Source organism: Peromyscus leucopus, unplaced genomic scaffold (assembly GCF_004664715.2).
Source record: "Peromyscus leucopus breed LL Stock unplaced genomic scaffold, UCI_PerLeu_2.1 scaffold_555, whole genome shotgun sequence".
Lineage (NCBI taxonomy): Eukaryota > Metazoa > Chordata > Mammalia > Rodentia > Cricetidae > Peromyscus > Peromyscus leucopus.
Window position 1 is genome coordinate 25,361 of NW_023505459.1, and position 16,179 is coordinate 41,539.

At 48.2% G+C, this 16,179-nt stretch overlaps 1 protein-coding gene across 1 annotated transcript; it reads left to right on the forward strand.

Annotated features, from left to right (window-relative positions):
• Positions 1-1,381: 1,381 nt before the first annotated feature.
• On the forward strand, positions 1,382-8,235 carry LOC114702150 (trem-like transcript 1 protein). Its single transcript, XM_028882481.2, is given in 11 exon segments — positions 1,382-1,410; positions 1,412-1,425; positions 1,587-1,786; positions 1,788-1,816; positions 1,818-1,923; positions 3,376-3,385; positions 6,026-6,142; positions 6,666-6,773; positions 7,181-7,233; positions 7,770-7,976; positions 7,978-8,235. Coding segments are annotated over 11 exon segments (972 nt in total). The 3' UTR covers positions 8,077-8,235.
• Positions 8,236-16,179: the final 7,944 nt, after the last annotated feature.

Sequence of the window (16,179 nt, forward strand, 5' to 3'; positions counted from 1 at the left end):
TCTCTAGTCCTGAGGACTGCTCACTGCTCAGTCACATTCAAGTCATAAGGGTTCTTTGCACACAGTGTCAGACTATGTAGAAACGGTGGAAATATTCATGGAGAACACAGCATTCTAGAACCAAACTAGTTGGCTTCAAGAATGATAGTAATGCTTGAAAAAATAAGAAAGAGAACTTGTAAATCAAAAAAAAATCAAAGAAAATGGGGTTGGAGATATGGCACATGGTTAAGAGCATTGGCTGCTCTTGCAGAGGACCCAGACTTCAGTTTCCAGAACCCACAGGGCAGTTTACAGCCGTCTGTTCCAGGGGATCAGGCACCCTCTCCTGGTTTCTGTGAGTACTGCACTCACACACATAAAACAGAAGGCAACTGGCTGGGATGTCGCTCTGCTGACAGACTGCTTGCTTAGCATATGTGAAGCCCTGGGTTCCATCCCCAGTGCCAAAGACACCGGTGGTGACAGAAGTCTGAAATTCCAGCACTCATCGAGTGGAGTGGAGAGGATTCAAGTTCAAGATCACCCTTGGCTACATATCAAACTCAAGGCCAGCCCTGGGCTACATGAGACCTTGTCTCCAAAAGGAAAATGGGGAGTAAAGGGGACAGAGGGGAATGGGAGAAGAATATGCAGAGATTCCTAGAAGCCAGAACACAATGGAGAAAGAAATAAACGAGAAAGAAAAATTGGGAAAACAGGAAGAATGCCCAAGAAAGCAAGGACTCAAGCAGCTAATGACCGGGTTCCCGAGAGCAGGGGAGGAAAGAACGTGGTGTGTCCACACTGGAGGAAAGCATGTTCTCTAGAGCCGGAGAGGGGAGGTTTGTAGAAAGGCTCTAGAGTCTAGGCAGGTACAGCAAAGAGGTGGTAGTGATGGAGTGAAGGTCTCCTGGGAACTGGGCGTGTGTGTGTGTGTGTGTGTGTGTGTGTGTGTGTGTGTGTGTGTGTGTGTAACCAGGACGGGAGAGCACTCATAAAGACTTGAGAATCAGATGGCCTCAGGCTACATGGAGGGACCTTACTTTCCTTCTTCACAGCTGTTTCTACCTATCTGTACTTGGGAGACTGAAGATTATCCTTATTTCTGGGGCCCTTCAGGAGCTGGGTCCTCTCACCATTCCCTTTGGTGGGGAGTCAGACCCCCTTCTTCCAACCTCTCTCACGCTCCTCTACCAATCTCTCAGGTCTTCTGAGCCTTGAGCCAAGCAAGTCCTGGAGAAGCTCCCTGCCCCCAGCCTTGGAGATTCCCACCAGCCTAACTCTGTCGGCCCCTATGGTTACTGGAGAGCCCACGTGACTGTATGAGACAGCTGTTTCCTGCCCCTGGGGGCCTGCAGTGTCCGTGAGGAGGTCACTCAGAACCGACGTCTGCCCAGCCATGGGCTGCTACCTGCCGCTGCTGCTGCTGCCTGGGGCTAGCAGGTAAGGTGCAGATGGAGCCACACCTCCTTCTCCAGCCTGGAGCATCACAGACAAGGGAAAGTACCTGGCCCCTGGATCCCCACGTCTCCGTGCCAGAGGGTGGGCTGGGAACCACTCCTGCTTCTGTTCCGCCCTCACTCCCACCTCTCTTCCCTCCCCAGGTCAGGGCTCAGCTGACAGCCACCCCGAGGTGCTCCAGGCACCCGTGGGGTCATCCATTCAGGTGCAGTGCCTCTACCGCCTCCAGGATTTGAGGGCTCGCAAGGTGTGGTGCCGGTTCCTGCAGGAAGGCTGCCAGCCACTGGTGACCTCCGCTGTGGACCGAAGAGCCCCAGGAAGTGGGCGCACATTCCTCACCGACGCTGGGTGGGGGGCTCCTGCAAGTGGAATGGTGACCTGCAGGAGGAGGACACAGGGGAGTATGGCTGTGTGGTGGAGGGAGCCGCCGGGCCCCAGACCCTGCATAGGGTCTCCCTGCTGGTGCTTCACCCGGTGAGTGTACTCAGGATGGCCTGTGGTGGGGAGTCTTGGGGCCCTTGGGGTGGTGGGGCCCTTTGGGAAGGCATTGGGCGAGGGTATCTTTTTTGACAGCTCTGCGGGACTGAGTGGCAGCGGAACTGCTTGGGAAGCTGGAGATAAGTAGCTGAGCGGGCAGGCCCGCTTCCTCTCCCTCCAGTAGCTTTCCATCACAGCATCTCCGTGGCCCTGCGTCTTTCTCCAGCTCTCCCAAGCTGGCACTACTTTGCTTTACTTTATGTGACTTGCAAGAACATTGATGGCAATTAATTTTTGTGCTTTCCAGTGTGTGAGGGGAGAGGGGGTAGGTATATTGTGTGTGTACATGTGTGTGGTATGTGCACATACATGAGTGTGTGTCTATGTGTGTATACATGAATGTGTGGGTGTATGTGTGTATACATGAATGTGTGGATGTATGTGTGTATACATGAGTGTGTGGGTGTATGTGTGTATACATGACTGTGTGGGTGTATGTGTGTATACATGAGTGTGTGGGTGTATGTGTGTATACATGAGTGTGTGGGTGTGTATTGCACATGTACCACCTGTCCAGCCCAAAGGATGATACAGGATGTCCATTCTATCCCTCTCCACCTTATGACGGGGTCTCTCACTTAACCTGAAGCTCACCATTTTGGATAGATTGGCTGGCCAGAGAGGGATTTGTTTATATCTACTCCCCAGCACTGGGGGTTCATAGCTGGCATTTTACCTGAGTATTGGGGATTTGAACTCAGGACCTCATGCTTGCCCACTGAGGCATTTCCTCAGCCCTACTTCCTCTGATGATTGGAAGTTTATCTTAACAGAGTTTATGAGTCTTCCCTAGGCATTTAGTAAGGGCCTGACCTACAGACAGGATCCTGTAGTTCCTGGATTGGATTTCAACTTATTCGGGGTTTGTTTTCTTTTTTAGAAATCTCACTCTATAGCCCAGACTGGTCTAGAACCCATTTATGTAGCCCAGGCTGGCCTCAAACTCATGATCCTACTACCTCAGCTTCCGGAATTATAGGGGATTATAGGTGTGCAATGCTGTGCCTGGTTCCATTCAGTTTTAAATTTGGGGAATTTCTAAAAAATTAAATTAAAAAATTAAAACTATTTAAACCTGCCATTTATCCATTAATATTAAATACACTAATGTTTAATTCCCTGAGAAGTCGTATTAAGAAAGCACATTGCTTTTGCAGGTTTTATTCTCACAGCTCACATCTTTCTAGGCATTTATTAAAATAAAATGTAATTTGTCCAGGCAGTGGTGGCGCACGCCTTTAATCCCAGCACTCAGGAGGCAGAGGCGGTGGATCTCTGTGAGTTCAAGGCTAGCCTGGTCTACAGAGTGAGTTCAGGAAAGGTGCAAGCTACACAGAGAAACCCTGTCTCGAAAATAAAAAATAAAAATAAAAATAAAATGTTATTTAAAAATAGGGTGCTAGGGGTCTGGAGAGCTGGCTCAGTGGTTAAAAGCACTGCTGCTCTTCCAGAGGACCTGGGTTCAGTTCCCAGCACCACATGCCAGCTCACAGTCTCCTGAAACTCCAGTTCCAGGGGCTCTGATGTCCTCTTCTGGCCTCCTGGGGCACCAGGCACACACAGAGTGTGCACACATATACAGGCAACACACACACATAAAATAAACAATAAAAAGTTAATTTAAACGTTTGAGGCTACAAAAACCTGCTCTGCAGGGAGAATGCCGGAGCTGGCTGATGCCTTTCCTCCTCTGTGAGCTGTAACTGTGTCTGATCCCCTGAGCATGAAATCAAAGTCGCTCTCATTTCTTTGGCTTTCCTGGATGAGTAAGAGGGGTGGGTCAGGTTGTTACTGGATTCCCTTCATTTTTCACTCCACAACTATTATCTAAAACGTTGCTTATTTATTTCTTAATTGTGTGTGTGTGCCTACATGTCACAGGTAAGAGGACAGTTGGTGAGAGTCAATTCTCTCCTTCAGCACGTGGGTTCTAGGGATCAAAACTCGGGCCGTCAGGCTTGGCGGCAAGCCCTTTGCTTGCTGAGCCCTCTTGCTGGCCCATGGCTGCCATTGCACACATAGAGCAGATGCTGGCTGACACGAGTTCTTCTCAGGATTCCTCATCCTTGACATGCTGAGGTCTCGTAACCCGAGTTTTGTCATGCTTTACTTTTCCCCTCCTTTTGTGTGCATCTGTGTTCTGCATACATGTTCTTGTGGATGAGGACATGTGTGCAGGTGGAGGACAAAGGTCAATGCTGGGTGTCTTACTCTCCACTTGTTTTTGGAGACAGGGTCTCTCGGTGAACCCGGGATTTTGTTAGGCTGGTGAGTTACAGGGGTCCACACCCAACCCAGCGCTGGGGTCATGCCTACACTCTGTGCCGGGCTTGCACACTCTGTGCCTGGCTTGCACACTCTATGCCCGGCTTGCACACTCTGCCTGGCTTGTACACTCTGTGCCTGGCTTGCACATTCTGCCTGGCTTCACACTCTGTGCCTGGTATGCACACTCTGTGCCCAGCTTGCACACTCTGTGCCCAGCTTGCACACTCTGTGCCCGACTTGCACACTCTGTGCCCGGCTTGCACACTCTGTGCCGGCTTGCACATTCTGGCTGGCTTGCACACTCTGTGCCTGGCATGCACACTCTGTGCCAGCTTGCACACTCTGTGCCTGGCTTGCACATTCTGCCTGGCTTGCACACTCTGTGCCTGGCATGCACACTCTGTGCCAGCTTGCACACTCTGTGACTGGCTTGCACACTCTATGCCTGGCTTGAACACTCTGCCTGGCTTGCACACAGGGCTGGGGAGCAAGTACAGATCTTCCTGTCGCCGCATGAGGCCCTTTACCCACTGAGACGCCTCCCCAGCCCTTTCACTTTTTGGAAATGTGGTCTATGTAACCCTGGCCAACCTGAAACTCACAACATAGACCACAAGGGTCTCAGACTTGAGAGGATCCTCTGCCTCCCAAGTGCTGGATTACAGGTGTGCGCCACTATGCCGGGGGCTCCAGGACCTAACTCCAGTCTGGCCGGAAAGATGGGGGAGGGAAGGAGAGCAGGTACCTGGAACACCTCTCATTGCAGTGGGACAGGGGCTGCACAGAAGGATGCAGCGGGGGGGGGGGGGGGGATGCAGGTGCGGGGCATGGTGTCCGGGGAGGGATGGCCTGTCCCTCAGGCGAGCGTTCGGTATCAGAGAGCAGCTTAGCTCGTTTTCTATTGGTGTGATGAGGCACACACTCACAGAAGGAAGAGTGTATCAGGGGCTTACAATTCCAGACAGTTAGAGTCCGTGCCACCGTGGTGGGAACATGGACCAGCAGGCAGGCATGACCTGAGCAGTAGCTGAGAGCTCACATCTTGATCCACAAGCACAAGGCAGAGAAGAGAGAGAGAGAGAGAGAGAGAGAGAGAGAGAGAGAGAGAGAGAAATGGCATGGACTTTTGAAACCTCAAAACCCACCCCAGTGACACACCCCTGAGTCCTGCAGCCAAAGTTAAGTACATTGTAGAAATGACAGAGGCCTTATCACATTGGAGTCCAGGTACTAACTGGGCCCTCAAAAGGGTCACTGAGTGTTGCCTCCCATTAGTGCTGAGCCAGAATCCCTGTAAATCCCAGGGGCAGAACTCGGGATGGGATCCTAATCAGCCTGAAGATGGGCCGGTTACAGGTATGTAGGAGGAGGTCCTCACTGGAGACCCGTGAGAGTCAAGGGCAAGGCTGGTGTTGAGAATGATGAGAGAATCTACTCTGGGATGGTAAGGAGACTCAAGCAGACCATCCAGTGTGGTGGGACATGGTCTGAGTGCCCTGGAGAGACTCTGCGGTGTGGATGGAGCTGGCAGAGATGGAGAGATGCAGGGGGCTGTGGGTGGGAGCTGGTCTCAGAGAGGAACCAACCAGGTTCCCAACCAGGCAGAGATGCAGAGTGGAAGGCGTTCCCTAACCCCGAGGGAAGGGTGTTCCCAGTCTGTCTGCCTTCCCCTGGGACCTCGCTTTCCTCAGCTTCGGATCTTACCAGCCCATGGCAGCTGCTCCACAAGGCCTATGCACTCACTAAATATTTCCTTCTCTCAGTTCCTGCCCAGGAGAGGAGGAGGAAGTAGAGGAAGAAGAAGAGCACTATAAAACTGGAAGTCTGCCAAAGGATCCCTCCTTGGACCCCGAGGGGAGTGCTAGTCCTCACGAGTTCATAAGGCCCAGAACAGGTGCTGAAACTAGTGGTGGGGAGGCCAGGGGAACCGGGCACTGAACACAGCTGGCTTTGAGCTGTGGCATCAGATGGAGGCTGGAGAGGTGGCTCAGCAGTTCAGAGCAGTCGCTGTTCTTGCAGAGGACAGAGTCCATTCCCAGCAGTTCTCAACAGCCTGGACTCCATCAGAAGCTCTCTTCAGGCCTATGCGGCCCTTGGCATGCATGTGCATATGTGCTCTCAAAGACACACACAATACATTTTAAAACATCATCTCAAATCAAATACTTATTCCGCTGCTGGGAACGTCTCATCAGCAGACAGACCGACCTCTATCCATTTCAGCAACTGTCTCTTCATTTTGTAGATCTCCAACAAAGACGCTATGAAAATGTGTCTCTCCTCTCCCCGACCTGGGCCTACCCCCATCCTCCCATTCCATCTTCTCTCATTTATGGTTCCCCCAGAGGGTGGCAGTTTCTCCCACTACTCGAGCGCTCTTGGTCGGCAGCCCCCCTCAGGGCTCAGGGCTAAACCAGCCTATCCCTTTCTGTCTCTCAGTACCCCCCTGATCTGGGGCGCGGTGATTCTGCTGGGTCTGCTGGTGGTGGCTGTAGTGCTGTTTGCGGTGCTGGCCACAAGGAAAGGTATGTAGCCCTCCGCCCCGCCCGCAGAGGCTCAGTTTGGAAGAGGCAGGAGACGGGTGTGTGTCCCGCATGAAACATCTCGCCATTCTTTAGCCCAGTTCCCATAAGCTGGAACTCCAGTGGCTGATGGGGAGAGCAGGAGAGGAATTTGGCCAGGCCTGGGGGACAGGGAAGAGTGGAAGTGGGACAGGAAGAGGAAGGATGGAGGGAAGGAAAGAGTTCCAGGGGGCAGGTCAAGTGCTGAGGCCGCTGGAGAAGCAGAAATGGCCAGGGAAGTGAGGCGGCTTGTGGGGCAGGGTGGAGGGGTGAGAGATGGGAGAGGGGAGAGTCTGCACTAACAAGGGCTTTGGAGGCTTTGGGAGCTCGGAGATGCTCTGCAAGACTAGACTGCTGTTCTCTGTTGCCAGGGAACAGGCTTGGTGTCTGTGGCCGGTCCCAGAGCAGTGGAGTTTCAGGGATGGTAAGAGACCCCTGCAGATCCCCCTCGCCCATCACACTACGAGGAGGTAGAGAAAGACCATCATGGTCCAGACCCTTGCCTTCCTGTATCTGAAAGAGTACCTTGGGCTTAGGATATCTTCAAGGCACCCCCATTCTATTTTTCTTTTAATAAGACAGGGTCTCTTTATATTTGTCTGGCCTATAGCCTACTATGTATGCCAGGCTGGCCTCAAACTCACAGAGGTCCTGCCTCTGCTTCCTGAGTGCTGAGGATTTCGATTCAGATTTTTTGTTGTTGTTTTGTTTTTCAGACAGGATCTTACTATGTACTGCTGGTCAGCCTGGAATTCACTATACAGACCAGGCTGAACTCTTGAACTCTTGGTTTCTGGATTAAATGTTTGTGTGTGTGCATGCACACATAAGCCAGAGGAATACCCTCTTGTCCCTTTGACATACTGGGATTGTTGCAGCAGGTCCATTATGGTCTCTGGCTTCCCATCCAAGGGAACTCTGGCAGACTGCCTTTGTGTGACTTAGTTGCTTTTATTCCAGGAACCCTCCTCAGCAGTCCACCACGGCAGTGACTCTGGGCTGGCCACCGGACTGCCCACGGACGTACCATATGTGAGGCTAGACTCCCCACCCTCATTTGACACCGCCTACCCAGGCTTTGCTCTTGATCCTCCAACGAGGAACCTCCCAGCCCCACCTCCCCAGCCCCCTCTGCCTCCGAAGGTTCTGAAGTCACCCAAGCCTGTTGACGTATGCCACGGTTGTCTTCCCGGGAGGGGACAAAAGTGAAGGAGCCTCCAGTGAGCCTGCTCCAGATCCACCAAACAGTCAAACCCCACCCAGCTAAAAATACACCTTAGCATGCTCCGGGGATCCGCCCTGGGGCGTTCTCTGCAGCCGTCCAACACGCCCGGAGTGTGTGAGCAGATGGTGTGACTTGGGGGTCTGGTCCAGTATCTTGGCTTGGCGGCCATAGGAAGTGGCTCTCGGAGATGGTTGAGGTGTTCGGGAGGAACTCTGCCTGCCACTTCTGGTGCTGGCTGCTGTCTTTATCTATTAGGCTAATAAACCCTGATGTGTGAACTCTTCCTGTTGTGTGTGGTGTGTGTGTGTGTGTGTGTTGTGTGTTGTGAGAGAGAGAGAGAGAGAGAGAGAGGAGAGAGAGAGAGAGAGAATGTGTATGCACTCAGAGGTCAATGGCAAGACCTTTGAAACAAGGTCTTTCACTGATCCTGGGCTAATAAAAAGCTAGTTGGCCAGAGAGCCTCGGGACCCTCCTTTCTCCATCCCTCAGAGCTTGGATTTCTGGCACCTGCTACGGCACCCAGCTACTTATCGGATGTTGGGGAACTGAACTCAGGTCCTCAGGTTTACAGAGCGAGTGCTTTGTTTATGAATCCATCATCTCCGCTGGCCCAGTGTGTGAACTCCTAAAGGTTGAGTGGACAAGACAAAGCCTGCTTCACTAGTCACCTGGTTTATGAACCAGGAAGACTCCGGCCCCGAGCCTGCATGGCTGGTGTGGAAGTGGCCTCTCCTCTGGCCAGACCACCGCAGGACAGTGAGATCAGGAGGACCTGCTCCAAACACTGCCTGCCGCCATCCTGACGCCCGAGGGTACAGACTCATTGACTTGAGTCTAGGAAGCTCTTCTGCTCTGTACCTTGTGAGCAAGTGACCTGTGATCAGCCACGGCATTTGAGGGCCGTCGGGTATGAGGGGTGGGGTAGGGAGCAGGTACTGATAAAGGAGACTCGGACAGGTGCAGTGTGGGAGATACGACTCAAAGAAAAAGGAGGAAGGGTAGGCATGGAAACACACCACATTCCCCCTGGGGGGGGGGGAACGGGAGACATGGTGTTTTCAAGCACTGGGATGAAAGAGCTTCTCAGACATTAGTCTCACCAAAGCTGGTTTTCCCAGTCAGGTAGCCATGTGGCACCTCTGTTTGGCCTGGGAAGAGCCCAGTGAAGAGCCCAGTGAAGAGAAGGTATCCCTGAGGAAGTGGGCGTGGCTACCTCAGAGGAGGAGTGGGTGGCTACAGTCAAGAGTAAATGAAGGGGAGCCCAGGCTGGAGGAGGATGCCTAATGTCCCTGAGGAATTTCTTCTGAAACTGACGGGAAAAGATTTGCTGTTACTGGACAAGAGATTGAAGGGCAGGAGGAATGAAGGCTTGGGTCTCCAGGACTGTGACAATGACATGGTGCAGATAAAAAGGGTCCTAAGTTTGACTTTGGCACCTCAGAAGAGAGCTAATGTCACGAGGCTATGTAAGCCCAGTGATGTTACCCTGAGGGAGCTCTAGCAAATGTCCTGAGCATCTCCTGACAAATGTCTCAAGCTGTGATCTCAGGAGAGGTGACTCAGTGCTTAAGCATTTACCATGCAAGCTTGAGGACCAGCGTTTGGATCCCAGAACAATGTAAACGCTGGATGTCGTGGTACCCCCTTGTAATTCCAGACTTAGATGGTGGAGACAGGATGCTCAGAGCAAGCTGGCTATGGAGACTTATGTTGGTGAGCTCTAGAAGGTGGAGACAGGATCCTCAGAGCAAGCTGGCTATGGAGACTTGAGCTCTAGGTTTGATGGGGAAACTTTCAGTGAATACAGTAGAAAAGTGATGGAAGGCAATTTCTGACATTAATCCCAGGTCTCTACATGCATGCACACACAGGCACATACATACGAATGGGGCGCTTCTGTCTTAGATTTTTATTTGCTGTGAAGAGACACCCCGATCATGGCAACTCTTACAAGGAAAAATTGAGGAGGCTCACTTACAGTTTCAGAGGTTCAGGCCATTACCATCAGGATGGGGAGCATGGCGGCATGCAGGCAGATGTTGTGTTGGAGCTAAGAGTCCTACATCTTGACTGAGAGGCAACAGAAGTCAACTGATGCACTGGGCAGTACTCTGATCATAGGAAACCTCAAGCCCGCCCCCACAGTGACACACTTCCTCCAACAAAGCCACACCTCCTAATAGTACCACTCCTTATGAGATTATGGGGACCAGTTACACTCAAACTACCACAACCCCCCACCACACACATGAAAAGGGGAGAAGAATGTTGGCAAACACAGTGCACTTTGTGACTTTGTGACTGTGGGGCAGACTGGGGGCTGCCCAGCATCCAGAGCCTTGTGTGTGCTGCTAGCCTGAGCAAGGACCAGGATTCAGAATTCTCAGCACAGTTCCTAATAGATGCAGAGCATGTTGGAAAAATCACAAGGCAAACCGCAGTAGTCAGGAACTGTCTGTGGAAGTCCCAGCCTTGCTCACAGTAGACAGGTCACCAACACCAACAAACATGGCTAGTGAGTTGCAGAATTCCAAACAGAACCCAGTCTTCTAGCTTTCAGGTCTCTTGCTCTTGACTGCTAGTCAGTACTTGAAAATGTAAAGGAGTGCAGGAGGAGGATGGGGCACAGTGGGTGAGAAGAAGGCAGGAAAGCAGGGATGGGAGGGAGGCAGGAGAGGAGACAGAGAAAGAAGAGGGTGGCTAGGCACAGGGAAGTGGCTGGGAGATCAGTATGAGTGGATATGCAGATTAGACATTATGTTATAGGCAAACATCCCCCTCCCTTCCTTGAGGTTCTCCTCACGGTCATTTAGAGGAAGGCGCGAATGCTGGTCTCGGATAGCTTACCACAGGCTAGGTTGTGGTGATATTTTGTTTGTGCTCTAATAAATAAAGCTTGCCTAGAGATCACAGTGTGGAGCTGTTCAATAGAGGCCAGGCAGTGGTGGCACACGCCTTTAATCCCAGCACTTGGGATCTCATGCCTTTGATCCCAGTACTTGAGAAGCACATGTCTTTAATCCCAGCACTTAGAAGGAAACAGGAAGTGATATGGCTAGGCCAAGAGAGGAAGTGATAAGGTGGGGTGGAGACCGGAGCTCCATCCTTTTCAGTTGAGGGTTCCTAGAGGAAAGAAGTCTCTCTAGTGTCTGACTGCTCTGCTTCTCTGATCTTTCAGCTTCCACCCTCAATATCTGACTCCAGGTTTTATTATTAAACATCAATTAGAATTTGTGCTACACTAGGTCCTATAAATGCCAGTGAAGCCTAGTGGTCAAGAGCATCAACTCTAGAACTAAATCTTACCACTCTGTGGCTGTGCTTGCCACGTAAACTTTTTGTACGCTTCCACAGTTTTGGTCCCACCAAGTAGTTCCTACTGGATGTGGTGTATGTTTGTACCCCTGTGACCCTGGAAAATCACAAGAGGAACTACCACAGTCAGGAACTGTCTGCATTCCAACTGTGAGTTCTTGTGGCTGAAGCTGCCAAGTTCTGCTGCTTGCTGGCCTGGATTGTGGCCCCTCATTCAAATACACTTTCACCAGCCTTCTGTTTTTGGTGGTTTCTTTCACTGCCTAAGCTTGGCTGTCCTAGAACTTGCTCTATAGACCAGGCTGGCCTTGAACTCAGAGACCTGGCTGCTTCTGCCTTCCCAGTGCTGGGATTAAAGGTATGCACCACCATGACTTGCCTTAATCTTTTTTTTTAATTCCTTTTCACAAGTGGGAGCTTAGCTGGTGTTGCGTAACGCCCGCGTTACCGATAACCGTTCACCTTGCCTGAGCGAAGGGCTGCGGATTAAAAAATAGAGACAAAAGACAGCGGGTCATCCGTACGATTGGATGTCGAATGCCGTTTATTGAAAGAGGGAAGAAACCTTAAATACGTACAGGCTTACAGCACAAATGGAGGAACCCCCGGAGGGCAGAAGTTCGCTGTCAATGGTCCACATTCCAGACTCAATGTTCTATATTCTTGCATCTAAGTAGTTAACTGCCCAAAATGCAGGATACACAACAAGGAATTTCCCTTAAGCATTCAGAAGGGTGGATACCGGCAGGGAATCCGAATAGGGAGGACACAAGGAACTTCCCTTAAGCATTCAGAAGGGTGGATACCGGTAGGGAATCCGAATAGCATCTGATCAAGTCAAGCAAGCAAGGCTGCAGCCACTCCCAGTCGGGGGCCGGGGCCAGGGCCCATGGCGCCACAAGCTGGGTAGGGTCTTGCCCTGAGGTCACCACTCCCTTTATTCCATTTGGCATCAGGCCTTTCTTCCTTCCTTCCTTCCTTCCTTCCTTCCTTCCTTCCTTCCTTCCTTCCTTCCTTCCTTCCTTTCCTTCCTTCCTTTTTTTTTTCTTTAGCACAGGACTTATATCCATTATACTCCCTGGTATCCCCTTTTCTCTCAACTGTATATTTGTATTTTTTCTTGCTCAACTTGCTCCTTTTCATTTTAGATTTGCATAAGACTGGCCACTAATAACCAGTCAATAATACAGTCAATACTAGATGGCTTTAAAATCTCCTCTGCCAACACTGTTAATCTAAAACTCTTCAATTTATCCTCAAGCAGATTTTTTTGGACAAGGGCAAAAAGCAGTCATGTTCTTCAACAAAATATAACAAGAATGATCTCTAGGCCACATACTGATATTGTTTTTTTCTGAAACCTCTTGAGCTGGCCCCCCACAGTTCAAATCACCCCTCAGCACTGTTGCAATGCTCTACTAGGATAGTTCCTTAGTCCTCCCTCCCCAGCTTAAAGTGACCAATTGCTTTTTTAGTCCAAAATCCCAACATGTTCCATATTCTTCTAGACAAAAGCACAATCAGGCCTATCGCAGCAATATCCTCCTCCTGGTATCCATTTCTGTCTTGGTGTTGTATTGATGTAAAGAGACACCATGACCATAGCAATTGTTATAAAGGAAACCATTTAACTGGTCCTGGCTTATGTTTCACAGGTCTAGTCCATTATCATCATGATGGAAGCACAGTTACGCAGGCAGACATGGTGCTGGAGAAGTAGCTGAGAGTTCTAAATCTGGCCGTAGGAAAGGAGAGAGACACTGGGCCTGGCTTGAGCTTCTGCAACCTCAAAGCCCACCCCTAGTGACACACTTCCAACAAGGCCACATCTCCTAATAGTGCCTGAAGAACTTATTTAATTATTATTTTATTAATAAAAACCTGGGAGTCAGCTATCAGGGTAAAAACCTGATTAATCAGAGAAAGGGTGGAGAAGTGGCCAGTGACCACCTCTCTCTCCTTCCTTGATCCAAAAGGCCTAAGAATCTTTCTAAGCCCCTCCCACTACTTCCTGTGTCTCTCTCTATGTCCTCAGTTCTCCAAAACCTCTATGGCTAATTTTGGTCGGCTAGTAGCTAGCTCTGCCCTCTGATTCAAAGTAAACTTTATTGTCAGTCTCAGGAGTGTCAGATTGTGATCAAAATATTCCACACATTTCTCCCTTTTTGTTTAAATAAAAAGGGAAGGTTTTAACTCTAACACATTAAAGCTATATACAATAAGAACAATTATCAAGTAAGAATTACACTTGCAATGTCCAGTCCATTTGCATTTGGCAAATTCAGAGAAAATACTCCATTATCTATCCTATCTTCGTGAATCCAAAGGGTTGTATCTAATTCACCTTTTTTCCTAATTTGCATTACCAACCCAAAACTATCTTTTTAGACCTCAAAACATTTTCTTTGATAAACAATTTAAGCTTATGTCTCTCAACCTTTTACACTTAATACCTCTTTTGTGATATATTTTCTGAATTTGGTAACAAGGAAAACTGTAACTATAACTATCTCATCTTCAACTCCAATAGAGACCTGAGAAGGATATAATATTACCTGAATAAACAGGAAGTGCAAAGCAAACAACTTCCAAAATTATAGAAATTACAGAAACAGCTGGCTGCCTGGACAGTCACCCAAGTTTTCTTTGCAATTCTGGGGCATCCATCTTCAACCTACAGTCCTAGAATATCTGACAGACTTTTCTGTGAAGCAGGAATTTTGAAGGACCATCCTACCTTGTCTTGGCAAAGTCATATTCTTTTGTATCCTGTTTGTCCAATTAGGAGAGCATGCTGTCAGAAGTCAAGGCAAGGGCAGTTTCTTGCCGAGTGGCTAATTTGCCACATTGAAAGCAAACTCCATATGTAGGTTCTTTGATGTCCATCATCATTTTATGAAGTAAACTGGTGCTTCCAGGAGCAGATGTGTCTCACTGTCATGAAAAGCCTTACATTATTAAAACACCTTAAATGTCATATCCTGCAGATCTCTGAAGTGTATGAAGATCAACTGTATATCTAAAATATATCTCTATTTGACCTTGAGAATTTTTTTGGTTTGTTTTGTTTTCAAGACAGGGTTTTGCTGTGTAGCTTTGGAGCCTGTCTTGGAACTAGCTCTGAGACCAGGCTGGCCTTGGACTCACAGGGATCCACCAGCTCTGCCTCCCAAGTGCTGCGGATTAAAGGCATGTGTCACCACCTTCCTGGTGAAAACATATCTAACATGGGCCCACAAATGTGATTGTTTTAGATGACTAACAACTAACCTACATTTCTTAATTATCTTCAACAGTTGATAATAATAGCCTTTAAGGACTAGAACTTTACATTACATTTTAAAATGAACTGCATAGGTACAATACCTTAAACAAGAGTTGAAACATATATACAGTGTGTTAAAACAAAAATAACCTTAAATTTCTATCAATATACAAAAAACATCTTAAACAAGACTAGAAATATATATTACAGTATAAACAAAAGTAACCTTAAATTTGTATTAATATACAAAAAATCTATACCAATATAAACTATTTAAAGACTAGTTGCTTTTTAGCTTAAAAATAGATTCAATAATGAACACTTTTATCCTATCATTCATACATCCCTTTTCTTTTCAGAACGAGATCCATGAATCTAATCTCTTTTGCTTAGTTTCCTCCCTGACGATGATCAATAACAAACTTGCAACCAACTCCCCTAAACAATGACAAACAACCAAAATCACCCATCCCACCTCTTGGAATGTGGGCATCATGCTCTTAAAAATTACTTCACATTGTCTGGGGCAACAGTATCTTTAGGAGACTCTGAGATAATGGTCAAGTCCAGAGAGAGCTATCTGTTGTCCAATCTTGGTGTGATGAGAAAAGTGCAGGGCTTATCTGAAGTCCTGGATGGAGTAGTCTGTGAGGCTGGACCATCTCAGCCAACTCCTTTGAAGTTGTCCTGAACAGTTTGTAGTCCAAAGCTGATCTTTGGGTGGTGTTTGTCAATTTAGTGGCATTACCACAATCCAGGTAGATTTATCATTGTGGGTTCCATCATCTTCTTGGAGACCTCAAAGGTCACTGCCAGGAATGCTCACAGGTCACTGCAGAAAACTTAAGCATTTTATTTTATTTTTTTAAAATAGGTATTTCTTTCTTTCTTTTTTTAAAGATTATTTATTTATTATGTATACAGCGTGTATGACTGCAGACCAGAAGAGGGCACCAGATCTCATTACAGATGGTTGTGAGCCACCATGTGGTTGCTGGGAATTGAACTCAGGACCTCTGGAAGAACAGTCAGTGCTCTTAACCTCTGAGCCATCTCTCCAGCCCCAACTTAAGCATTTTAAATGTCATATGCAATAATTCTCAGAGAGGTTAAAGGACCACAATTTTGCTAAGTTACATCTGGGTATACAAACTTAATTCCTAGTTATCTGTTCAGACTCAAGCCTGAAATTTCATACAGAAAACTAGATGAAGCCTATTTCTAAAATTAGTTCATGCTCTATATGACCATTAGTATCATGGCAGGAAGTTTAAATGTGTATATATATTATAATATATATATATATATATTATATATATATATATATATATATAAATCTTATAAATTTGAGATAATAGTTATATCTTAAGAAGAGTTTTAAAGAGTCAAAATAAAACCAAAGGATTATAAGATTGGTGATAATAAAATAGTCCCTTGGTTTTGGTTTTTTCTTCTGTCCCATACCAGTGGATCTTCTGACATGAGACAGAGATTTTAGATTTTCCTTTAACAAGCATTGCTTGGGTTTAGAGAAGGAGAGCCACGCTCCAACTCCAAATCCAGCT